Here is a 26,622-nt window from a genome sequence, read left to right as displayed (position 1 = left end):
AGTGGTTTACATATAACTGAAACTATACATAAAACCATACATATAATAACATTCATATTATTAACTGGTATAACCGGGTAACAGTATAACATAACAGTATAACATTATAACAAACAGTGGTAACTCGAACAGGTCCAGGAGTCTTAGTTGGTTTCTGGGGGGAGGGGAGGGGCAGGGCCCTGCAGATGTTGGTTGGTTGGCCTGGCCTCAGCCAAATGCCTGGTGGAAGAGCTCCCTTTTGCAGGCCCTGCGGAACTGTTTTAGTCCCGTCAGGGCCCTGATCTCCTCTGGGAGCTCATTCCACCATGTGGGGGCCAGGACAGAGAATGCTCTGGCCCTGGTCGAGGCCAGGTGAACTTTTTTTGGGCCAGGGATCAGTAGCCAGTTGGTGGCGGCGGAGTGTAAAGCTCTTTTGGGGGCATAGGCAGGGAGGTGATCCCTCAGGTACACTGGGCCCTGACCATGTATGGCCTTGAAGGTAATTACCAGAACCTTTAACTTGATCCAGAATTCAACTGGCAACCATTGCAATTGATGTAGTAGAATGCATAGAATGCATAGAACGCAACAATAGTATTGTAATATATATATTTTTACTTGCAACATAAGTACAATTTGCCAGGTGCCCCCAGATGTTCCTCCAAAAGTGGGACAATCTGGTCACCTTACCCTGGAAACATGTACCAGTTATCTGGGAGCAGTATCTGAATGGCTCAAGCAGAGTCATCTGAAACTCAAACCCTCCAAGACAGAGGTCTTGTCGCTGGGTAGAAGGAGGCAGGATCAGGAAGCGCACCTCCTCTGCCTGGATGGGGTATAGTTCATGGTTGTACCCACGGCCAGGAATTTGGGGGTGATCTTTGATGCCTCCATATCTATGGAGGCTCAAATCATGAGGGTAGCCCAAGTGGCATTTTACCATCTGCACCAAGCTAGGCTATTAGCACCCTACCTGTTACCAAAGCACCTGGCCACGGTGATCCTTGCAATGGTCACTTCCACATTAGACTTCTGTAACTTGCTCTATGCAGGCCTTCTCTTGTCTCTGACCCAGAAATTGAAGTTGGTACAAAATGTGGCTGCTGGGGTCCCCACAAGATCATCTTGGAAAACCCATGTCCAGCCTATGCTGAGGCAGCTACAATGGCCGCCAATTAGCTTCCAGATCAGGTTCAAGTTCTCACCTTCAAGGCCATTTATGGTCTGGGCCCTATGTATCTGAGGGACCACCTGTCTCCTTATGATCCCCCACAGGGCTATTCGCTCTGCAGGTATGAATCTGCTGGTTATCTCCGGCCCGCAGGAGGCACGCCTGACCTCAATCAGGGCCAGGGCTTTTTCAGTCCTGGCCCCGACCTGATGGAATGAGTTCCTGGAAGAGCTGAGGGCCCTGACGGAGCTGTCAATGTTCTGCAGGACCTGCAAGATGAAGCTCATCGGCCAGGCATTTGGTTGAGGCTGGGGCAGGAAGATCAGGTTCCTCCCTATAGAGCAGGGGTAGTCAAAACTGCGGCCCTCCAGATGTCCATGGACTACAATTCTCATGAGCCCCTTGCCAGCATTTGCTGGCAGGGACTCATGGGAATTGTAGTCCATGGACATCTGGAGGGCTGCAGTTTGATACCCCTGCTATAGAGGCTTTGGCTTTGGTCAGCTGGGCATGTACCTCTCCTGAGGATGAAGGTGGTCTGCTGGGGGACCAGTGTGGCCTGGTGTAAATTTGTAAATCTCAGGAAGTTCCTGACCTAAATATGCTAACTATACATCTTCTCCAATGTTCCCTGCAGGACATTCTCCAGAAATAAATCATTTCACTAAGAACTGCCCTTGCTTTTACTGGGATGAGGGCTTTCTCTTTCATATTTTAAGTATACTAATTTTCTCCAGCTGATCAAGGATGTTTCTATGGATCACAATATTTTCACATTGTGCCCTGGGAACTGTAGCTTGATCTTGCAAATTCTGATTATGACCAAAATGATGGATGATGTCAATTAGACAGGCACAGAGCAACACATACTTGACACATGTGATTTTAAAGGATACGTGACCTGACTATGATGATGAGACACGTAATCCATACAAATGATGAGCATTCACCAAAGGCAACTGCCTAGTCAGCCAAAATGCTGTCCTCATCATAAATAAACAAAATTACCTGAGAAACTTTTTTTGAATTGCAAGTAGGTGTTCGGCTCAACACAAGAACAAGGTAACCTTGATTCTTAAGTTCTTTTATTGTGATGTTCACTGCTTCCTGGCTGGTGATCTGCATCCATCTGCTTGTCTTGGGAAATTCCTGGAAATTTGGAAGCAGTACCTGGAGAAGAGCCTCTTGTGGCGCAGAGTGATAAGGCAGCCGTCTGAAAGCTCTGCCCATGAGGTTGGGAGTTCGATCCCAGCAGCCGGCTCAAGGTTGACTCAGCCTTCCATCCTTCCGAGGTCGGTAAAATGAGTACCCAGCTTGCTGGGGGGTAAACGGTGATGACTGGGGAAGGCACTGGCAAACCACCCCGTATTGAGTCTGCCATGAAAACGCTGGAGGGCGTCACCCCAAGGGTCAGACATGACTCGGTGCTTGCACAGGGGATACCTTTACCTTTACCTTTACCTGGAGAAAGGAGGGAACGTAGCAGGATGCTATACCATAGAGCCGGGGGGGGGGACGGGACACGACCACCCCTGGCATAGAATCAGCCGTCTCCTATTTCCATTTCCTCAAGGGAACAGATCTTTGGAGAGAACTGCTGTAATTCAGGGAAAACTCCACGTTGAAGCTGGTAATCCCAATTCCCTCTAGGCATCTTTAAAAGCGTCTGCTTGCATGTCTGAATGAGCCCCTGCAGATTAATCCCACAGACAGATCTTTCTCAGCATGGCACATCAACTAAAACACCATGTTTTTCAATGGACTCAGCATACACATTCAGTTGCAATTCACCCAAAGTAATCAAGGGACAAGAAAGCAGTACACGTGAAAAGTGACCCCTCAAAAGGAATGAACAACATTCCTGGATTTGAACATCCTTCTAGTTTCAGTGACAATTGCTTTGAAGTCATCACTGATAGCATTGTTTCTGGATCATTCCATGATGTTAAATAAAATGTAAACAGGTGTGTGTTTTAAAAGTGAAATTTCAAGAGATGAGCGTGATAGTTACCAGCCCCGTTTCTTGATGTCACCAGCTACAGAATATTTCACCCAAGGCTGAAACATTATAGAACTGTTTTAAATATATGTGGACTTCCTTGTGTATTTCATTACCATCCTATTGACAGTAGATAGGGAAACGGTGCTAGGATGGCAGACCAGGAAATGGGTTTTGTGGATTAATTAAAGGAATTGACGAAAAGATTTCCCCTTGAAGAGGGGACAGCAGATGGCCTGTTAAACTTACAAATTCTCTTTTACACATGCTCTTTTAAATAATACTCTACATGGCAACAAAAATAATATTGATCCAAGCTCAGACCTCAATTAAAGGCCTGCTAACGTCATGTCATGTTCAGTTTCTTTGTAATTCACTCGTCTCAGGTTTCCTTTGAAACAATTCCAATTTTTTTTAAAGATTACAATGCCTTGAAGAACAGCAGGAGGAAGTATAACACTGTCAACAGTGTTATGGTTTCCAGAGGCAATGTGTATAACCATCCACTTCACAGCACCCTTTGACTGCTATTTTTCCACCGCAGTCTGGAAGATCTAATAAACTATAGCAGTCCAACCAGACAGACAAATCTGAAAACGGCCCTGGGTGGCACAATTAAACGTGCATTCCCCCTCCCTATGCCTGCTCTACACATGATCTGACAGTGTACTCCTGGACTTACATGCTAGATCATTGCTAGAGGTTTCAGCTTTTCTCTTAGTGCAGTATTTTACACCAACTGTAGAATATGTTGCAGTAGTCTGATCTAGAAGTTATCAAGGCATATACAATAATAGTCAATGCTTTCTTCAGGAACAAACTGAATCTGGGAAAAGAGAATCCTGTCCACCCGTCACTTCTTTAGCCACTGCCAAAGAGGAACACCTCCACACTGTGATTTTGGTCTTTTAAGGGCAGTATAACACCCCCTCCCCCCCCCAAAAAAAAACAGATTTATGCTTATTCCAGAGTCAGTTTTATGCCTACTGCTTGGCCTTGTCTGGATTAAGTTTCATCCTCCTCACTCACACCTGGGCTTTTTAAAATTCCACTGAATACTTCTACCATCTCCTTTAATTCAGATGAAAACACAGAAATACTCACCTTTAATCACTAGCATATAATTGACACATCACTCTATGTCCCCAACAGGCCTCCCTCAGTGACTTTGTGTAGATGTCAAACAGACTGGGAGACTAAACAAGACTATTCAAAACGCCCCTGGTCACAGTACAGCACAATAGCTTCACAACACCACAATCCAGGATGGATCAGAACCACCATAATATTAATGAGCCAAAGCTTAGGAAGTTTTGAAACAACTATATTTTAAAACATGTACATACATAGAATTAAATACTAAAACAAACACATCACACACACACATAAACCTAGAAGACAGCTAATACAAACAAACAAAAGAACTAAGTCTTCACCTGCTGGCAGACGGGAATGACAAAGAGAGGCTGACAAATCTCCCAGGGGAGGGAATACCAGAGTTTCAGCACAACCACTAAGAAGGCCCTTTCTCAAGTTGGTGCCCATATAACCTCAAATAGCACCTGAAGTGGGGCCTCCAAATATTATCAGACTGATCAAGTAGGCTCATATGGGAATAGGTGGTGCTTCAGGTATGCTTCTAAGGTCAATCAAAGGAGAACAAGACTGGCATGATATGGTCCCTAAAGCTTACTTCAGTCAGTGTTCTGGCCATAGCATTCTATACTGACTTAGCTTATGGACATTCTTTAAGAAAAGCTCTGTAAATCGCACACTGCAGTAATCTAATCTGGATGCTACGAGCACCACTGGGGAGGGATCTTTCCTGCCCCAGGAATGCCTGTAGCTGACTCCTCAAAGCAGGTGAAAGGCACCTTGGCTCCCACTGCCACTTGCTTATCTCAGGTCCTACAGCACTCCCAAACTTACGAACCTGCTACTTTAGGGGGAATGTAGCTCCACCCAGAACATGAGATATCCTGTTTCCTGGGCCAGACCTTTCTCTAAAAGTAGCACCTCCACTTTGTCAGGATTAAGTTTCAGCTTGTTAGCCTTCATCCATTCCAGACATCTGTACATGGTTTCCATAGCCTTCCTCAGATCTGCTAGAAATATGAGGCAGAGCTCTCATCCATTTATTGGTGGCAACTTAGCCCAAATAACCAAATGATCTCTCCCAGCAGCTTCATGTTGATGGAATCTTGCACGATTCTGTAGACCAGAGAACGGGACCAGGCACCACATTCTGAAACCTCCCCTCCAATTAGGTCAAAAACCACCACAAAATGGTACCCTTCACTGCCACCTCTGGAAAGGAAGTTCAGAAGGATATGACTAATGGTACTGAAAGCTGCTCAGAGGTCCAGAATTAACAGGATTACACTCCCATCCATCTCCGAGCACAGGTCACCCAAGGCCATTTCAGTCCCATAATCAGGCCTGGAACTAGGCTGAACTGGATCTAAACAATATGCCTAATTCAGGAAAACCTTCCATCACCTTGCTCAAGAATGGCAAATTTGAGACTGGGAAGCAACTATTTAGCTCTCCTTGGTCCAGAGCAAGTTTCATTGGAAGTGGATGCAACTAAGGATTCCAGCCTCTAGGTGGAACCGGGGGAACCCCTGGAATTACAACTCAGCTCAGACTACAGAGATCAGGTCCCCTGGGGAAAAGAGATGCTTTGGGGGGTAGACTGTATGGCATTGCACCCCACTAAAGTCCCTGTCCCCCCCATCCCCCAGGCTCCATCCATATATCTTCCGTAGTCTCTCAAGCTGGATCTGGTAACCCAAGATGCACAACTGTCTGCTTTAAGGCTGTGGCAACCACCCCAATCAACCCACATTCAGAAAGGCATTCATTATCACCTAGACCCAGACATCCCCCCCCCCCAATTTAAGCAGCCAAGAGAGGGAAAATCTGTACAACCTGGTGGCAGGTCTCAAACTTACAAGAATCCTGTCCACACACAACTGAGCAAGTCAGGACCCTGGGACCATCTGCTCCTGTTACTGTTAATGTAGAGTTCAAGAAGGAACATATAAGATTTATCCCTGAAACACTGAGCTAAATCATCACAACAGGCTGCAAAGCAGCCCACCTCATTCCATAGTCCAGAACCCAATAGGCCCCTGACCGGGAAGAGTTCCCACTGGTTTTCATTGTGTGGATGCAATGGTGGCAGAGAAATATTGTTTCTTTGCTCACCACCACCACCACAGAACAGGATTTAAAATGAACTCTAATCCATGGCTTGATGAATTCATTACTATTCTCTCCCCACAGCAGCTGTCTTTCTATTGCCTCCAGTACCTCATTATGCCAGGGGGTGGCCTGGGCTCTTCGACCTGAGATTCCCGCTGCAACACGTGAGAAATGGAGTCTGAAAGTTAGTGATTTGCACCTGCTAATGCACTCTCTGATGAAACTGACATACCTACTGAATATCTTGAAAGCCTTTCCCACATCAACCCATGAAAGCCTCTTTAATTTAAATTTAAAAACAATATTTGTTACAGAATTCAGCATTATTTTAGATGGCTTTCTTTCAAGTAGTGTCTTGTGCACTGGCAACATCCCTTAATAGCAAAAGAACTCTAGTTCCCTAAAGGGTGACCTTTACACAGGAGAACAGTGTCATTTTGAACAAAATTATATAACATCAGACTCAGTACACAGTCTGTTAAGCAGAACTAGTGAAAATAGTATCTGACATGACCAATATGCCTTCACAATCTGTGATGCAAAGACTTCTTCTCATTCTACTGTTGCTTGCTGATATGTCAAGGATATCTGAGAAATTACATCATGTCATGGAGGAATGATTCTGACCGCAGGATAAAAAAGCAATAATATTTCTTGACTTTTAAATCATCACATGATTCTTCTAAAATCATCAACAGAATACACATTTCCAGGATGTCTTTGGTAGATCAGAGACAATGGGGAGTTTTGCCTTTTGCATGTATGGAAACAGCATCGGAGTCTTTGTGCAGATTCCAAAGATGTTCCATTTGTTGAAAAATGGGGGTTGGATCCTATGAATGGCAGGCATTCATGAATACAGATCATTGCTACACCCTACTCTGAGACTCCTTTGGGCAGGGATAAGTAGGGTAGAAAAACCAGGGCTTCATGGTGCTTCTGTGCCCCATCTAGTTTCCCCATCTTCCATGTCCCTGGTCTCAAATTTGCTTTCTTGTGATGGTCTTGTAAAGATTACAGCAAGACCAATGTGGTATCCTTATGGAAAGGGAAAGTATACATCTTGCCAGGCCCAGTCACATCACCATTATTTTTTCTGCTGCAATTACCTGCGATGGTTATCCCCAGAGCATTTTTCCCTTCTCAGATTGCAAATTGAAAACCTCACATGACTTACTCATGAGTAAGCATTCCTAGGGCAGAGGCTTTTCCTGTGTGCCCTGGACCCCAGGGGGCTGGCAGGAGACTGTTTCCAGGCATCCCAAAGCCCCTTCCCCTTCCCTCTAGAAAGGATGCAGAGACTGTGCCAGGAGAGGCAGCTTGCTCCGAGTTGAAAGAGGCCAGGGCAACTTACTGGCAGCAGGGCATGCTCCGAGGCTGACTCCTCTTCCAGCTAGCAAGCTTCTGAAACTGGCAGGGAACTGGAGGAGCCGAAGAGCCGAACCCTTATTAGCCTTTCCTGGCTAAGAGCTGCCTCCTGATTGGGGCTAAACTACCAGGGTGGGCCATTCCTGGCTATCTCCTGTTGAGGGATTATTTGGGGGGGGGGAGCATCAGGTACGGAGTAACTTATCTACATGCAATTTGAGCTGATTGGCCATCACTGAGACAGTGCAATTGGCCCTCATTGGCAGAGTGCAATTTGAACTAATTGGCCCTATTGGTGGTGCACCCTAACTGGTGGAGGGCCAATTAGATAGTGGATGAGTAGTCAGTTTGGATTTTATAAGGTTTACTAATGGTTTTAATGTAACTAAATTATAGTATTGTGTACATGTTGTCCACCATCCTGATTTCACTTTGGTGGAGAGGGCCATTTACAAATTTAAACAAATACATTTATGTATTTATTTTTCTATTTGTATGCCACCCTTTCCCAGGGGACTAACTGATTTTTAATGATTATATTTGATTTGATATTGATATCAAATCAAATATAATCATTAAAAATCATTAAAACCATACTTAAACCTATAATTATTGGCATTAAAATTAAATCTCAAAACGGAATTAAAATTTTAGACAGGCTGCCCTGACCTCTTCTTGATATATCAAGTATACATATATATCCTTTGACCATCGGTGGTGTTGTTAGTCAACATTCTGGCATTTTAAGTAAGGAGGCCAGACCCAGCCTCAACCATAGGTCTGGAGGAACAGTTCTGTCTTACAGGCCTTGAAGGGCTCTAATCTCATAAGGCAGAGCGTTCCAACAGGCCATCACAGCAATCTCCCACTTACCCCATGTGATAAAAGCAATGTATGTAAGTTAGCTGAGGACACCAATAATCAAAATCATAATACAATTTACTATTAAGAATATATCAGAACTGGAAACTACTGTAATTCCAAAGTCCCTATTTAAAGCTTTCTCTGTAGCACAGCTGAGCAGAAATGGGCAAAGGAGCTTTCTAAGCATTGCTGTCATCCTCCCCCACCCCATATGGTGATTTCTCAAGTGAATTGTGCAAGATCATGCTTCCAGCAGGATTACATGGGCCCGTTAGAATCACTCCAGCCAAAGCATTCTGCCTTGCCCCAATGCACCGTCAGGTGTTCCAATTCAAGGAAGGTCAGCATGCTGAAGCAGTGTGCACCTTTCACTTGCTATGCCAGGAACCATGGCGAAAGCTGGATATGCATCACAACACAAATATCAGTACAGATGCTTTCTATCTGTACAGCATAACTCTGGATCCTTGCCATCAGCAGGTGAATGGAATATGCAGGGAAGATAACCGGCTCTTGATACTTGGATGCACATTCAATTTAAACTGTAGCCACTTGGATTGAGATAACAGACTCCAGAGACACTTTAAAGACTAAGTTATTACGAATTAAGCTTTCATGAGCCACAGCCCTCTTCTTCAGATAGCTCTTCTTTTTTCCACTGTTCTACTGACTTTTATGACATCATTATGCTGACTACACAACCTCTATCTGGCTGGAAGCACATGGCTAGCACAATGTCCACTCCTCTTATTTTTAATGGTAATAAAGCAGGTATTGGGAAAGTCAGCAAACCAAGTTGAAGTATCAAAATTGTAAGTTTTCCTTGTATTTAAGGAATGCAAGTGTAATTCCTTCTGAGACCTTTATGTGTTGCTGTGTTTAAAAACTATAATGAAATAAATTGCAGTCTTTCTGAAAGAAAATATATTTCAGTTGTTCCTATGTCTGGAGTTTCAAGCTAGGGAAGCGTTTTCCTAAGGTATCAGCAAGTGACTGATCAGCTTCACGCAGCACTTCTAAAAAACTCTCCACCTGGAAATAAAAAGGAAATATAAATGTTGAACTAGGTAAATGACTGCCAAACATCTAGCATATGAGTTATACCACTACTTCACTGAAAAAAACATGAACCAACCAACCAGATTACTTAAATCCTTTTCAAAGCCCTAGCTGACTTTGCACTACTTAATACTATTAAGTGGGGATTATTTTTACTGCCCATGAAACGTCTAATTCAGAGGTTTTCAGATTGCCGGCAGGGGACCAAAAGTGGGTCATAACATTCTTACTGGTGTTGCTCTGAAGGCCCCATGGCTCTTAGGCCTGGGTGTGACCACCCCTTCTTCCAACTGCTGCCTGCCCTCCTTCCAGATTTGCAAAAGCTGTTGTCACAATTAGGCTGAATTTCTACTAGATGCTAACTCACCAAGAGGCTATGGAATCACAACTCAACTGATACCCTATCTGTTATAGGTAAACACAGGGTTCATTTTCATTCCCTCACCTATCAGGAAGCATCTTATTTTAGATGCAACATGAAAAAGCTTTAACATAGAAAGTAACCCAGGGGAGCCTAGAAGAAGAGGTAGCTGTAGCTGTGCAGGACTGAGTTACTGATTGTAACTTATGGCAGACTCTCTGGCTACAGGTCTCTAGGTTTTCAGCCAATACTGCAGCTTGCAGCTATGCATTTCTTCTAATCTTTTCCAATACAATAAAGGCAAATAATATGTCACACCCATATCAGATACCATACATACCGACGTGGAATAAAAAGGGAGGAGATTTTGAAATGCACAGCAACACTTCTGTTCATTTAGATGGTTTTGCTTCAGCCCTTCCAAAACATTTTCCTGAAGACACAAAACCATCTTTAATTCATATATATTTTTGAATAGAGTCTATTTATACCAGTCCTTGGTTAATAAACCATTGATTTTTGTACTGTACCAACTTATAAGATCTGACAATGAAGCTCAGAGCTACAGCACAGAAGTAAATACTGGCAATAGCGCTGTACATGGGGAATTGTACCCAACACTCAAATGCACAGAGAATGACTTGTACTTGGAAAAGCACAATAAATCCCCCAGAAGTCCCATCTCAATGCCAAGCCCTGGCTGATTGGATGCTTTGACTGATCTGTAGCACCACTGAGACAAGAGCTGAAAACTGGTGTTTAACACAGTAAGAATCCCCCCCCTTTTCCTATAAAGAAGCTGAATAAAAGAACTCATATCACAAATACATTACCATTAATTTATTATGAAGGCCTCAATCTCTATTGTTACAACTTCATTTTCTAATAAGATTTTTGCAGAAAGAAGTGTTAAGGCTCAATTTAAACTGTATTTGATGCAAAGCAACCCCATGTAAGTGATCTGTACTTAAGTTTGTATGTTGGATATCTTAATGATGAATCTACCATAAAGTTGAAGGATATTTATCACATTTTCATGTGTGTGTGTGTGGGGGGGGGAATAAAGTACTTTTCCATGTCAAAAATTATCACAGGGCTAACTGCACCTAGGGTGTGTGTGATAAAATCGCTCAAATAAAAGAGTCTGAAAGCTTCCCCTTTGAATTTCCATGATTATAAAAATTTTACCTTAGATAGCTCTTGAAATATATTGGACAGTAACTCACAACAAATGTCCTTCAAGATTTTAAAATGGAAGTCTTCTTCAGATTCCTCTGACTGTGATTCTTTAGAGCCATCTGTAGGTCTCTTCCCACATTCCTCCATGTTTTGTAACACTCTAATCAAGCTACCAATCAGAGGCAGATCTGATAAACAAAGCAAATGAAGAATGTTTTATGAACTAAAATACATATTCCATAGTTTCCTTCCTGCAGCTATCAAACTTAAAACTTTTGACATTGGAAGACACCAATGAAAGATTAAATATAAAAGCCTATCTTCGTGGTATAGCATGTACAAAGAAGGATAAAGCAGACAATCGGAAGTCATGCAGTTAGGATGCACCCAGGAAACTGGTTATAGCTAGATTACCAAACCCTACGAGGAAAGGCTGAGGGGAATGTTCAGCCTAGAGAAGAGGAGGTTGAGAGAGGACAAGATTGCTCTCTTTATGTATTAGAACGTTTGCCACTTGGAAGAAGGCAGGGAGCGGTTCCTGTTGGCAGCAGAGGAAAAGACACACAGTTTAAACTACTTGCAGCTAGATATCAGGAAAAAAAACTCTTCAGTCAGAGTCGTTCAGCAGTGAAATTGGCTGCCTAAGGTGGTGTTGAGCTCCCCTGCACTGGCAGTCTTCAAGCAGTAGCTGAACAGACACTTATCCTGGATGCTTTAGGTTGACCTTGCATTGAGCAGGGGGTTGGACTAGATGACCAGTATGGCCCCTTCCAACTCTATAATTCTATGAACTTATTTCTCCAGTTTTTACCATTCTCCACTATCATTCTGGCCTACAATAGAGCCCATACCCCCACCCTCACTATTCAGTCATTCTTTCAATTCCTAACTACCACTTCAGTAGTTCATTTCTTGTCCCCAGAAAGCTTGATAATATTCCCTAAAACTTAATTACAATACAAGTAAAAACACTCACTTTTTCCTATCTTGGCATATTCCTTTTCTGTTTGTGAAGCAGAGATGGCTGACAGCACAGACAAAATTGAAGCCAACACCATCTTCTGCTCTTGAACAATAATTGGTGGATCATCTGGCTGGCAGAGATCATTACAAAAGAGATCACTCAGCAAATTCCATGTTTCCTTTCCACCATCTGTAGTCTGTACTTGAGAAGAAAATGGAAAAAAAGCCCTCCATGAGTAGGTTTTTTTAAAACCTTGACTAAAGGAACCATGATGTCTGGACAGATATACTGACCCAATAAAGTTTAATCAAAATGTCTTACCAATAGCCTGAGTGCCTTCATCTACTGTGGTGAGAAGTTGCATGATATGCATATAAACATCAAGTCCTTCTGCATTGTTATCTGAGCTGCAACAGCAAATGTACAAATTATTTTAAAGGTAATTAACCACAAAGAATTCTTTCTGTGTACATAAAATTGTTCATGAGCTTACGCTAGACAGGACTAGGGGGATCCATGTGTTCACCTGTAGTTTCTTAAAAATTACAACCAGAGCATTTAATTGCAAAGAGCTAAATTTGCTCTCTCCCTGACAGACCTTGTTGCACTTTTGCTTTCAGCACTTTTTATCGATCCATAATCTCTGTTTTTGTTGTAAGAATACACAAACTTTTAAAATGTGAACAAATGGACATGTTTCTATTTGGAGACAGTTTCTGGCGATATATAAACTGAAGGAACCCCACTGGCTTCCCCACTCAGCTGCACAAACCTCTGTGTGGCCCATGTGCTGCAAAACGAGATGGCAGAATCCCAAGGTGGAAGAGAAGACTGCGCCAATTCCATTAGCAGACATGAGATGTAAAAATACTGACACCCTCCCAAAAAAAGTTCTAGTAAACCTGCTCCATAGTATGCAAACTTTCTTTTAAAAACATCTTTCTTTAAAAAACACCTGGGAGAATATTAAAACGTAGTTCTCCCTCTACCATATGAATGGTTTGGTCCATTCAATTCCCCCAACATTTTACCACCAGAGTCAATAATGAAGGTTAATACAAGATTATGTGCTTTCTGTGGGCTTTCCTTGCCTGGTTCAGCTATTTCAAAAAACTTAACTTTTTTATTCAGAACCTTTTTCAAGAATTCTTTGACTATCTACCACTTGTTGGTGTGGCCATCCCAAAACCTTTAACAACATTTAAGACTAGCAAATTAGTCCTTTATGGAGAATGCCTCACCAAGTTACATTAGTTACAAGGATCACCTTCTCAAAAGGAGAAAAGCCAATGTAGTGTTGGGGATAGAGAATCTGACCTGGAATGATGAGGAACAATCCCCATTCAATCATGAAATCCCCATTCAATTATGAAACTCAATAAATCAACATGCTTAAAATAAAGACATATGAAACCAAGAAGTATGGAGCTATAACTGGGGCCAATTGTAACAGTTTTCACGGTCATGTGCACACAAGTATATATCCATATAATTACCAGACTTGTTTTGCAGCTTCAAGAAGACAAGGTATAATCTCAAAATCTGGAAATGATTTTGGAGAATCATCTGTTGGCTGCTCCACTGTCCTCTGAGTGCCATTTTTAATCCAGTTTAGCATAAGTTCTTCATCCAGATCAAATAACTTATCAACAACTTCACCTACTTTCACAAGCAATTCCACTGTGCCAAAAATAATTAAAACACCATGTTTGTTTGTTCATCAACTGTTTCTCAACCAGTACCAACAGCACACACAGTTTTCTCCCCACTCACCTTAGAATATAGTTTCAGTACATGTCACGGTTTTACACAATAATCAGATATTTGACAATCCAAGCTGGGTTGTTCCTCCTAACTACATCCTATTAATATAATACTGAGAGTGCTTTTACAAACAATGGTTTTGTCTCCCTGATTTCACACTCTGTAGATGGTAGCAGCTGGCCCATCCACAAAGAATTACATTTTAAAAATTGTAAAATGTTCATTTGCTCCTTCTTTCCTTGGCTCCCCTCCCTATAGAGTTTGCATTCCTCTTTCCAGTCCCTTCCCGACTTGCAGGATAATTTCAAGAACTTACAACACTCAGAATGAGGGGGAGGGGGGAGTGTCTGCAAGCTAATTACTCAGCAGTAAACCCACTGCATTCTATGGGTCCAGAATACTATTACTTTAAATACAATGATGTATTTAGATAAAGTTTGGTTATACTAAAACGTCAAACACTAATTATTTGAAAGCCAGCACTGTGGAGTAGCAAGTGCGTAAGACAAGGATCTGGAAGATCCCACTTCTGTCATGGAATCTTGCTGGATGATTTTGGGCCAGTCTCATACATTCAACATAATTTACCTCACAGCGTTGTTGTGAACAGGAGAGGAGAACAACACAAGCTGCTACGGGGTCCCTGCTTGGGAGACAGTCAGAGTATAAGTGAAGGAAATAATTGTTATGTAACTTCCACATAACGCTGCCAAGGCTTGCACCCATAGTCTTTAAAAAGGTGATTTGCCATGGATGCATAAACCTTTTGAAAATAAGACTTAGAAGAAGAGCAGGATAGACAAAAGGAAATGCTGCTTTACACAGAGAGTGAATAAAATATGGAATTCACTGCCAGAGGATGTAGTGATTGTCACAGGAATAAACAGCTTTAAATGGGGATTAGATAGATTCGTGGAGGATGCCTATCAATGGCTACTAGCCAAGGTGACTGAGGGGAACAGTCTCAAAGCAGCTTACAATCACCTTTCCTTCCTCTCCCCCTGTGAGGTAAATGAGGCTGAGAGTTCTGAGAGAACTGAGACTAGCCCAAGGTCACCCAGCTGACTTGAAGTGTCGGAACTGGAAATCAAACCTGATTTGCTAGATTAGAATCCATGGCTCTTAACCACTATGCCATGCTGGCTACACCACTTAAATGCTCTTGTAAATTTCACACACTTTTTAAAAACCTAAAGAGAAATTGATAACTTCTGCAGCTGCATAGTGAAAGCAAGTCTGCCCCCCCCCCCTCTTTTGGTGCTTTCCATAAAGGTAAAGGTAAAGGTATCCCCTGTGCAAGCACCGAGTCATGTCTGACCCTTGGGGTGACGCCCTCTAGCGTTTTCATGGCAGACTCAATACGGGGTGGTTTGCCAGTGCCTTCCCCAGTCATGACCGTTTACCCCCCAGCAGCAATCTGGGTACTCATTTTACCGACCTCGGAAGGATGGAAGGCTGAGTCAACCTTGAGCCGGCTGCTGGGATCGAACTCCCAACCTCATGAGCAAAGCTTTCAGGCGGCTGCCTTACCACTCTGCGCCACAAGAGGCTCATGTGCTTTCCATAGTTCATGTAATTCAAAACTAAATCTGGATTGTTTCAGGTGTTTGGGGTTTTTTTGTATTTACAACATGCTATAATACTTCTCTACACAGGGAGCACCCTTGATTGCACAAGCAACATAGATATTCAAAAAACCTTTGTTGCTGTGCTCTTTCTACAGGGACCCCTCCCTAGCCTGACACAGTACCTGTATGGTCAAATACCATTTAAAAATATTTAGTTCTTCCAGTTCACAAACTTTAGTGTGACTATATTAGCACCAAAACTACTTGAAGCCTACCATTTGTAGAGCTAGACATGATAAAACAGACACAGTCATACACCGATGGACTTCCTCGGATTCTTTCCACCCAAATATTGGCAACCTCAGGATGGCAGAGGCAAGTCAGTAACAATCTAGAAAAATTGCAAAATTGGCCTGTAATTTTTGTGAATAAAGTCACATTAACTTTAGTTATGCAAAAATAAATAAAGAACACACAAGATTTACAAACATAAGCCAATTAAAATATCAAGCATATAATGATTAAAACCCAATTCACATGTGTAGTTTAGGGACAGGAAAATAACAAATTTTTACAGCCTTATGGCAAGCATATTTATTCAGATGTTTTACTGAATTCAAGAAGAAGTAGAAGAATTTTGTTCTTATATGCTGCTTATCTCTACCTGAAGGAGTCTCAAAGTGGCTTATAATCGCCTTCCCTTTCCTCTCCCCACAACAGACACCCTGTGAGGTGGGTGAGGCTGAGAGAGCCCTGATACTACTGCTCAGTCTGAACAGCTTTATCAGTGCTGCGGTGAGCCCAAGGTCACCCAGCTGGCTGCATGTAGGGAGCATGGAATCAAACCTGGCTTGCCAGGTTAGACATCTGTGCTCCTAACCACTACACCAAGCTGGCTCTCAATGGGACTCACATTAAAGTGTACAGAGAACTTAATCCTTCATCGAGAAAATAAAGAGCATCTATGGACCTATTCTTTATCTGTAGAAGGATATATCATTTACAAATATTTTAAACCTACCTGCTTGTTTCAAGCAGAGTTGGGGGATCTGAATCACATAAACGCTGCAATATCAACTGCCTGAAAAAGTGGTATTGCAAACATCACTAAGTATTGCAAACAGGGGTGATTTTAACAGTCATTTTCTCATTACTTTTTCTATACAGATACCATTACCTCCTAAGAGCATGTCAGTAAAGTTTACAACTGCAAAAACAGACAGTAGGCTCAATAGCGGGGCATCACAAAACCTTAAAGCAAAAGTGATGCTATCATTAAGGACACAAAGCCTCTGGATCAAAACCCTTGGATTTAAATAGATATTTGGCTAGGACATTTACATGGGAAATTGTAAATGGCTTGCAAAAAAAGGGTTTTTTATATATACATTTTAACATTTCCACAGCACAAGCAGTAGGCAACAGAAAGATTTCTCCAAGTTAATCTAACAGAAAATTTAAAGATCTTTTTAAAATAGTCACCATGGAGGCTTAAAAAGCTCTGCTGGTGTTTCAATCTCACTGCGACTACATTTTTATGCATATTAAAATTGCTTCTAGGTAAAAATGGGAAATTTGGGGAACAGTGAAACAAATCTCCCATATTCTCTCATTTGCAGTGTTTATTCGGGGTTTTTTTAAAGAGAAGAATCTGCAGGGCAGAAAGGGAGGACAGGCAAATTCAAAAAAATATTCAGTATTTTTGAAGCAGCGGCCTGACATATGAAGCTCAGGAAACTGAAGATATCCTCACTCCAACAGAGAAAAAGACTCCTGTTATGTTCTAAGTACATCTGCATTGATGCTACTAAAACAGCTAAAATATCAGTTCAGGAGAAAAGCAGAAGGAAACTACATACCCTCAAAAAGCCTCACATTTGAATTTGTATGTTTATATTTTTATTGTGCTATGCAACACTATTCATCTATATAGGTATCCAAGTGACTATTCCTCATTGCCTCTTCTCTAAGCCTCTGTCAAAGCCACAGTCTCAATCTCCTCTTTTATGTGTAAATTTCTGCTGAACTCTTTCTCCTTGAACCCTAACAGCCCTTATCCTTCCACTGTACCTAAACATCCCACTATCTTTTTGACTTTAATGCTGAATCATCTCTTTTCCTCACCACTCCTATAATGTTCTGTACCAAACCATCACTCTCTCTTATTTACACAGGTCCTCACAAAACCCCAAACATCCCCCAATAATTAGAATAAACCCATTTTGTCTTTCATATTTGGCCTCTGCCACTCCAATGACACAGCTCTTTTTAAGAGTCACTAAAGCATCTTCCTCATCAAAGTCAAAGACTTCTCAAACCATTTTCACTTTCGGTTGGATGGTTGGCCATGTGTTTTATCAATAACAATGATCATATTTGGGTCAAAACTGGCACCTACATAAACTGGTATGTTTAATCCACAGACATTGCTCTAAAATTCATAAGAAACCAATATTATACCACTTACCCAAGATTCTCGTCTTTACTAATGGACATGCATATCTTTTGACAACAAGCCATATTACCTAGTATTCCAACACAGATTTCCTGAAACGACAAAAATAGTTAAAAACATACTAGGACAGCCCACCCCCACCCCAAATGTGGTACCCATGGCTGCCTGGGTGACAACAGACCCCTTTTCTGGTGCCCATCAGAGGTCTAGCAAGTGTGTGGGACCAAATGGGGCTTTTTCACAGCAGGACTTCTAATTGCCTGTGCAGATTTCTAAAAAGTTACTTCAATGTGATCTGTCTTAACAGCATCACTCAATGTAAGTTGCGAGTATGCAAGAAAATGTTTTTAAACAATGTGTTTATTTTAAAAGGCATCCTGTTAAGCAAAGTTTCTGCCTGGAAAGTTGAAGAGTTGCTACTGAAGCTACACATAACTTCATTCCCTCATATTTTGTGGTTGGCTCTGCTTCCTGTGGTATCACCTTTTACTGCTTTCCCCACTGAAGAATTATTTATTTCTACATTTTTACTCTGCCTTTCCCCATGGTTCAAAGCAGCTTCCAATAACATTTTAAAAACATTTCCAATTTAAACCCAAACAAAACCATAAACCCCAAATCTCTCTCTCTCTCCTTCCATTCGTAAAACATGCCTGCTATTTAAATCCTGTCAAAAGGTCTGGCAAACAAGTACTTCTTCAAGGAGGTTATGCCACAGAGCAGAAGCCATGATCAAAAAGGACCAGGCTCCAGTTGATGCCAGACAGGCCTCCTTATGTGTGGGATAGCCAATGATGAATGCGTGAAGACTCTATTTGGTATTCATAGACACATGGAAGGAAACAGACCTTCAGGTATGTGGGTCATGAAGGGCTAATAGGTCATAAGCAGCACCTGAACTGAAGCCAGAAACGGACTGGCAGCCAATATAGCTGTTTCAAAATGGGCAGCATATGCTCCCTGTGGCTAGCCCTTGACGAAAATCAGGCTGTCCCATTCTGGAACACTTGTAATTTCCAGGTTGTCTTCCAGGGCAGCCTCACCTAGAGCAGTAGTTCTCAACCTTCCTAATGCCTCGACCCTTTAATACAGTTCCTCATGTTGTGGTGACCCCCAACCATAAAATTATGCAAGTGTTCTTTCACAGAAATGAAACCGAAACTGACCAATGGTGTGAAGCGCCATTGTTCATAATCATATATAAATTGGGCGTTTTCGGAGATTTCTCAATTCAGTTCTGCCTCTTGTCCCACCATGCCAATCTCACTCTTTTATGCTGCTCCAGACAGACAAATGCTCTATCTTGATCTACCCCACAAGGCTGTTGTGTGGATGGTACCACCCCCGCCAAGCTGCTTGCCCTGCTGTGACCCCTGTGAAAGGGTCATTTGACCCCCAAAGGAGTCCCGATCCCCAGGTTGAGAACCACTGACCTAGAGCATGTTGCAGTAATCCAATTGTGAGGTTACAGAAGCATGGATCAGTGAAGACAGATGGACTGAGTCCAGGTATCATGACAGATGCAGTTGGCAGAAGACATTCCTAGCCACCATGCCAATCTGCTTTTCAAAGAGCAAGGTAGGGTGCATGAGATCTTGACCTGCTTTGAGAAACCCAACACCACTCCATTTTCGAGGTATGTACCATCCTAGCCACCGTCATTCAAAGTGGATACTGACAGAATGGAAAGCACTAAATAGAAATGTCAATAAAAACAGGAAGGCACTAGACTTCTATTTTGCCTACATAAAAATGACTGAGATGGTCTATGAATACAATTTTGAATACAAAATTTATGCCAATAAAAGGTTACTGACTGACTGACTGAATACTAAATTATTACAGAGAGGAGAGACAACCATTGTCACCCTTTCCAGTTCAGTAGTGGTTTTAAATTTTTAAGAAACACCATGTTAATCATCTGGAATACCTCCTGAACTATTAGAACAATTCAGCCATGAAATATATTGTTAATTTATTAATTTGGCGAACTCCTTAGAAGTTTTTTTGTGTATTCATTAAAGAGCATTTTAGTCCACTTTTCTCAAGACTCAAGGAGGCTATACAAAGGAAAAATTGGGAAACATGGAAAACTGAAACAGAGAAAAAACTACCAAGGAGAGGAGGAGGGAAATGGAATTCATGATTCACTGGAACCCGTACAAACCTGTGATTCTATGACAGAAAATAGTTTCCACAACTAAAACTCAAAATCACTCTTGAGCTATCAATTTAAACCCATTTCACAGGAGGGGGAGTTTCTGCTTCAATGGGAGTCATGCTAAGGTGACCAGATTTTAACATTGGTAAAACAGGACACCATTGACTGGGGGGGGGGGTGTTCTTGATTTAAAATGTGGTCTATATGGAGCAACAAAAAGTTTCATAGAATGTATAGAACGCAAAAATAGTATTGTAATATATTTTTAATTTCAGCATAAGTACAATTTGCCAGGTGCCCCCAGATGTCCCTCCAAAAGTGGGATAATCTGGTCACCTTACGCTAGGCAAATCCACCAAGGTTTGAGAACAGGATTATTTTATTTCTATTCTTTATTTACATTATTTACAGTCCACCTTTCTCACTTGGACTCAAGGTAGATTACACAGAGCAAGTCTCTAAAATCCGAGAGACAAAGGCTAATAACAACAGTTGATGGAACTCCAAAAACATTGTGATATGATAGTTTCAATCTTCTGGCAGAACACTCTCAAATGTTTACTTTTTTGCCATTTACCTTACAATTTGCTATATAAAAATATTCTTATCAAGACTTACAGTAAGCCGAGGACTCTTTGATTTGGCAAAAATTCCCATAAATATATCAGGAGCATTAAACTCTTGAAGAAATAAAGCAACATCCTAAAAAAAGAAAGATTACTTTTAAAATTTTCTCAAAGAACATTAAGCCTTTTGCTCACTCAGAGTCAATGGGCCCATTATTTATGATCAACACAAGGTGATTATTTTCTCAATTCGTATTTGTCCAGTACAAAGTAAGCCAATCATCCAAATCTCTTTATGTTGCCAGCAGAGGATAGGACCTGCAGTAATGAGTTTAAATTACATGTAGAATGATACTGGCTAGATATCCGGGGGGGGGGGGGAAATTTTTCAGTCAGAGTAGTTCAGCAGTGGAATTGACTGCCTAAGGAGGTGGTCAGCTCCCTCTCACTGGCAGTCTTCAAGCAGTGACTAGACAGATACTTATCCTGGATGCTTTAGGCTGATCCTGTATTGAGCAGGGGTTTGGACTAGATGGCCTGTATGGCTCCTTCCAATTCTATGTTTCTGAGTCTACAACCTTATTTTCTGAGTTTATGGTTAACATTAATAACAGTTACTGTGGCACAGAGTGGTAAGGCAGCCGTCTGACAGCTTTGCCCATAAGGCTGGGAGTTCAATCCCAGCAGCCGGCTCAAGGTTGACTCAGCCTTCCATCCTTCCGAGGTCGGTAAAATGAGTACCCAGCTTGCTGGGGGGTAAATGGTAATGACTGGGGAAGGCACTGGCAAACCACCCCGTATTGAGTCTGCCAAGAAAACGCTAGAGGGCGTCACCCCAAGGGTCAGACATGACTCGGTGCTTGCACAGGGGATACCTTTACCTTTACCTTTAATGCTGTCATAAAGAGCCTCTTGTGGCGCAGAGTGGTAAGGCAACAGAAATGCTGTCTGAAGCTGTCTGCCCATGAGGCTGGTTCAATCCCAGCAACCGGCTCAAGCTTGACTCAGCCTTCCATTCTTCCGAGGTCGGTAAAATGAGTACCCAGCTTGCTGGGGGGTAAACGGTAATGACTGGGGAAGGCACTGGCAAACCACCCCGTACTGAGTCTGCCATGAAAATGCTAGAGGGTGTCACCCCAAGGGTCAGGCATGACCCGGTGCTTACACAGGGGATACCTTTACCTTTAATGCTGTCATAATATAACTAAGCTTTTACTAGAGCAATCTGTTACAAGTTACTAAAGAACAAAAAAGACGATATTTAAGTTATGCTTTCCACTGCACATCCTACCCTGTTATGAAACTGGCTCAGATTATCTCAGTGATTCTCAGGAAGTCTGTGACAGACAAACCTTGCTGTTTGTAAAGAAAGGAATTTCAATAACTGTCTCAATTTGCCTTCAAGCTGTTTTAGCTCAGGCCTTATTGCATTAAATGTCTGCTTTTAGGAGGTGCCTATGATGCTTCATCTCATCATTTAAGAAGGGAAATTAAGGCAAGAAAAACATCTCCCCAAGCCAATTTTCAATACTTTAGAAACAAATGGCACAACACAGAGAAAGTAATTCAAGAACTGGAAGATCTTGAATACCTATGACTCTAACTCAAGTCAGCACAAGCTACATACATTTCCCAAAATGTGCCTGCCTAAAAGACAGAAGGGGGAAGAAAAAATCTCAGATCTGTATCTCATTTCAAAGCTAAACAAGACAGCAAAATTACCTTATCCATTGACATATCCCAAACTTTGCAAATGTCATTCTCCATATCTTCATCTAGATCCACTTCAGTATCGACATTGTTCAACTCAGACTCGCCCTTTTTAGGGCTAATAACCTTCCAGAGAGAGTAAAGAAGGAACCAAATTAGCACTTCAGATGCCGACAATCATATGTGAAGTCTTGTGTAAACCAACTAAAAAGCAAGTATCAGTGAATTTTGTAAAACACAGTTTCATTCAGTCTAATTATATGCCAAACTGAGATACCATTCACAGTACCAGTTGTGAAAATATCTTAAACTAAGGAAAATGTATACAGAAAGGCACAGCAATATACTGTTCAGAGTATTATACTAGGACTGGAGAGCCTTGGGTTCAGATTGGGATCAAGCCTTGAAGCTCACCCCAGTCCATTGAGTCCAATCATTTGCTATATCAAATATATAAGCAGAAGAAATGTCATGTGATGAGTCATGCCCAAGCCTGACAAGCTTCAGGTAGCTGGGACAGAGGTAGATTTAAAGTGTAGGATGGGCAGGTGGGAGCCAAATCCTTCCCCAGCTCATGTTTTTCTCCTTGTTAAGAGGGTTTTAAAAGCCAGTTTGCTCCTGGAGGGACTTAACCAATAAAGAGAGCAACCTAGCAAAAGAGGCTTTTAAAAAGTTGTTATGAGGGATGAGATGGTAGGAAAAGTGGGTTAAGGAGGATTCAACTTTCAGCTCCCATCCTGTACTTTAAATATTCCATCTCTTTACCCTCTGTTTAGTTGGGATTTGGCAGCAGCAAGATCATGCTCTCACTAGTAACACTTCATGGAATTATCACTCGACAGGAGACAGCATATGTAGTGTACCTCTATTAACTTTGTCAGGACACTGAATAGCCAGTGCTTGCTATAGACTGTATTTCCAATGGAATCCCCAGCAACTGCTGCCTCTTCCTCTGCATCACTGGAGGGTGGTGATGGATTACGGTCCATATCTGAGTAAACCAAACCACACACCAGACAAGGTTATTCAAAAGGAAAATGTACATGAGTTTACAAGAGCCAGACTCCTCTCAGTACTACTTCTGCCCCAAACAAAGTCAACAGATAAAACTGACAGTATCATCCTAAACAGGATTATACCCTTCTAAGTTCATGGATTCAAATACATTTAGAAGGGATGTGCTTCTTCTTAGGATGACACAGTAAATACCTTAACTCAACAGATTGTGCATACGTGAGCTATTGTTTTTTCATTCTGACTGCAAAGACCTGAAACACATTTCTTTCAAGCAGCAGGAATCAGGGTCCTCCATCCAACTCTCTCAACAAGTATTAAGTCAAATGCTATAAGAGTCTGGGATTCAGCAGTAGATAACATGAAAACTAAATTCAGGTGAGTTGGTCTGAAGCAGGAAAACAAAGTTTGAGTTCAGTAGTACAACAAAGATTTATTTAAGGTATGAGCTTTATGCACCATTCAGTTGTGTCTGACTCTTGGTGATCCTATGGCTCAGATGTCACTACGCCTTTGCATCTTGTACCACTTCTTTTAGTTACAATTTTCTGGCCAGTGTCCATTTTCATCATGTCTAAACATAGTGTTTTTTGTCATCCTGGTTTCCTTTTACCACGGGCCAATCCTAGCATAACTGCTTTCTCTAACAAGTTGGATTGCATGATATGGCCAAAGTAAGTGAGCCAGTTTCATGATTTTGCCCTACTGTGATATATCAGGTTTTATGTGTTCTAGTATTTCCTTGTTTGTGACTTTTGCTGTCCATGGAATCCTCAGAAGCCTTCTCCAGCACCAGAGTTCAAATGAATAAAACCTGAATTAAAGTCTGTTGGTCTTAAAGGTGCCACTTGCCTCTAACTTTGTTATGAGGATTAAATTTGAGGGAGGAATCTGAATACACTGTTTAAAAAGACTATAAAGTCATGAAATTTGTTCCACTCTACAGAGTTAGCAGCATCTGATCAAGAATGAAAAGGGAAATACTTCAATCATGCATTCCGTAAAAAAGGACAAGGAAGCTCAAGATGTGTATCTGCAGGCAAATCCCATAACAAACACAGGGAGGGGGAGAACACTGCAAAGATAACAAGAGACGGCTTTAAAACAGATGTTGTACTGCAGGAACGGAGTATGCCTTAAATGTTGACGCTCTAAAATGCACGTTGTTGGGGCTCAAACCTATTTGCTCCGAAAATCCTTTCTTATCTAGTGGGAAAACGGCAGAATAAAACCAGCATAAATGAATCCCAAACTCAGCTCTGTGCTCAAAAGGAAGGCGGGTTTTTTCTTTGATTGAGTTTAATGCCGTGCCCCCAAGGGAGGTCCACAAAACAGGTCCCGGGGCTCAGCCTCGGGTGAATTTAGGGCCAGCCACACGCCCGCTTGACAGGAGAAGCCGGCCTCCCCGCCACGGGGAATCTCTAGCGCACTCCTCAGAACCTCGACAGCCGTACAACAAATCTCTCCCTCGTGTTCGCGCTTCAGCAACCCTGGGCGGCAGCGGCCTCCTCCTGCACAGGCGGGACTGGTTCCCTTTGCCCCCGCCCCGCCCCCTCCAGAACAGGCCTCCAGCCCCCAACCTTTCCCGGGGGTCGGCAGTCGAGCCGCCTCAGGCCCCTGCTCAGAAGGGCGCGGCGGGGGGAAGGAGGGAGGGAGGGAGGGGGGAGGCTATCCAGGGGGTCAAGAGGCAGTCCAGACCTTCGCGCAACACCCGACCACACTCCGGCGCGAGTCCGCAACAAGCACACCAGAAACGCGCCTACTCCATCCGGTCGCGCCGTCGCCTGCCGGCCTCTCGCCAGCCCCTGCACAGCAGCGCCCTCGCCCGGCCGCTTCCCCGCGCGCGCGCACGCGCACATCCAGCCCACGCTCATGGCGCGCAGTTCTTTTGTTTGTCCTGGTTTTCCCCTCCAAGGTGTTTTCCGCTCTCGCCTAGCGGCGCCTCCGACAGAATCATTTCCCCAGCCAGAGTGAATGAGGCCTTTTTCTTTCGCAGCCTTCAACATAATTCAGTTTTGCATGGATCAAAACGCTACAACTAGCTCTTCAAAGCCTCTTCCAATAACCATCACCACCAGAAATAATTCAACTGAAACGGGAGAAACTGAAACAGGCAGGGGCTGCTTCTACACAATTCTCTGTTGTAGACTAATTTCTATCCACTCGAAATGCCAGTGGACTATGGAGGGGAGAAACTGTTCTATTCTCCCTTCTCAAGTTGATGCTGCTTGGAGGGCTTTTTGTAGTGGATATATAGCAGGTAGTGGATATATAGCAGGTATTTTTAAAGAGTCAATGGTTGCTATAGTGTTGCTGCAACTAGATATGGTGGGGAGGTGTAGAAACCCACCCCCTTCCCCTCCATACTGCAAACTGCTTTTGACTCTGTTTACAAAAAGATCAAAGTATGGGAAACCACAGAACATAAGGAACAAACTTAATATACTGAAGCTGTAAGAACCCTGCTCCACTTTGGCAGCTAGGGCAGAGCAATTCCTGCCTGGGTAACCCTGAACCCCCCCCCCAGAAGGGGTTAAAGATTTGGGGTATTCCTTATAAGGGGGGCAGGAAGCAGAATTTTCTTGGAGGGACTGGAGGACCTGATGCTGCAAATATATATTTATATTTTAGGGATACCAGAAACTCCTGTAAAGAACAAAGGACATCCCAACACAGCACAACTGCAAGTTGGTGCATCTTCAAGGGACTGGCTAGACACAAGTCAGAAAGATGGAGACCCTGGTCTATTAAATACAACCGGCCTGAATTGTTACATCTTGATTGTTGTTGGATATGCTTAATTACTGTCCAAATATGTCTTTTCAAGCTGCTTTGTTACTTTCATAAATTCAAATGCCACAAGGTAGGATCACACTGTCATAGACATGAACATTCTCAGTTCTTTAATAAAAAGAAAATATTTGATATTACTGCTTGAATTAAATAGGTGGAAGTAGCCAATTTGAATTTAAATTATAAGTGGAAGCAGCCAGGGACAAGGTTGAATGTACTTCCCAGCAGAGGAAATCCAGAAATTCCCACTGCTGCAAAACCATTAAGACAACCCCTACTCTACCATGAAAAGGGAGGGAGAGCTAAACATCCTCTTCATGTTGATAATACCATAACCCTAAACCTCCTGATGACTTCTCTCAACAACTGTGTAAAATGTGTGTGTGTGGGGGGGGGGCAGAGCCTTAAATAGGGTCCTTCATTCAACATGCAAACAAAGC

The 26,622-nt window shown here is 42.4% G+C and overlaps 1 protein-coding gene across 2 annotated transcripts; it reads right to left on the bottom strand.

The window, feature by feature from the left end:
• Window positions 1–4,859: 4,859 nt before the first annotated feature.
• Window positions 4,860–25,241, bottom strand: SAAL1 (serum amyloid A like 1). Of its 2 annotated transcripts, XM_077321584.1 has the most exons (13): window positions 25,088–25,241; window positions 23,239–23,366; window positions 22,388–22,501; window positions 20,718–20,801; window positions 17,951–18,030; window positions 16,505–16,564; window positions 15,759–15,874; window positions 13,648–13,831; window positions 12,473–12,558; window positions 12,164–12,352; window positions 11,197–11,375; window positions 10,349–10,441; window positions 4,860–9,620 (listed from the first exon to the last, which is right to left on the bottom strand). In XM_077321584.1, the coding sequence occupies exons 2-13, from the start codon at window positions 23,362–23,364 to the stop codon at window positions 9,528–9,530; spliced, it is 1,404 nt and encodes a 467-aa protein (XP_077177699.1). In that variant the 5' UTR covers window positions 23,365–23,366; window positions 25,088–25,241; the 3' UTR covers window positions 4,860–9,527. The 2 variants fall into 2 exon arrangements, with proteins under 2 accessions (XP_077177699.1, XP_077177700.1); XM_077321585.1 differs by lacking the exon at window positions 4,860–9,620 and having other exon boundaries at window positions 11,235–11,375.
• Window positions 25,242–26,622: the final 1,381 nt, after the last annotated feature.

Source organism: Paroedura picta, chromosome 2 (genome assembly GCF_049243985.1).
Source record: "Paroedura picta isolate Pp20150507F chromosome 2, Ppicta_v3.0, whole genome shotgun sequence".
Classification (NCBI taxonomy): domain Eukaryota; kingdom Metazoa; phylum Chordata; class Lepidosauria; order Squamata; family Gekkonidae; genus Paroedura; species Paroedura picta.
Note: the sequence above shows the minus strand (reverse complement) of the source record. Positions and strands in the feature narration are given on the sequence as shown.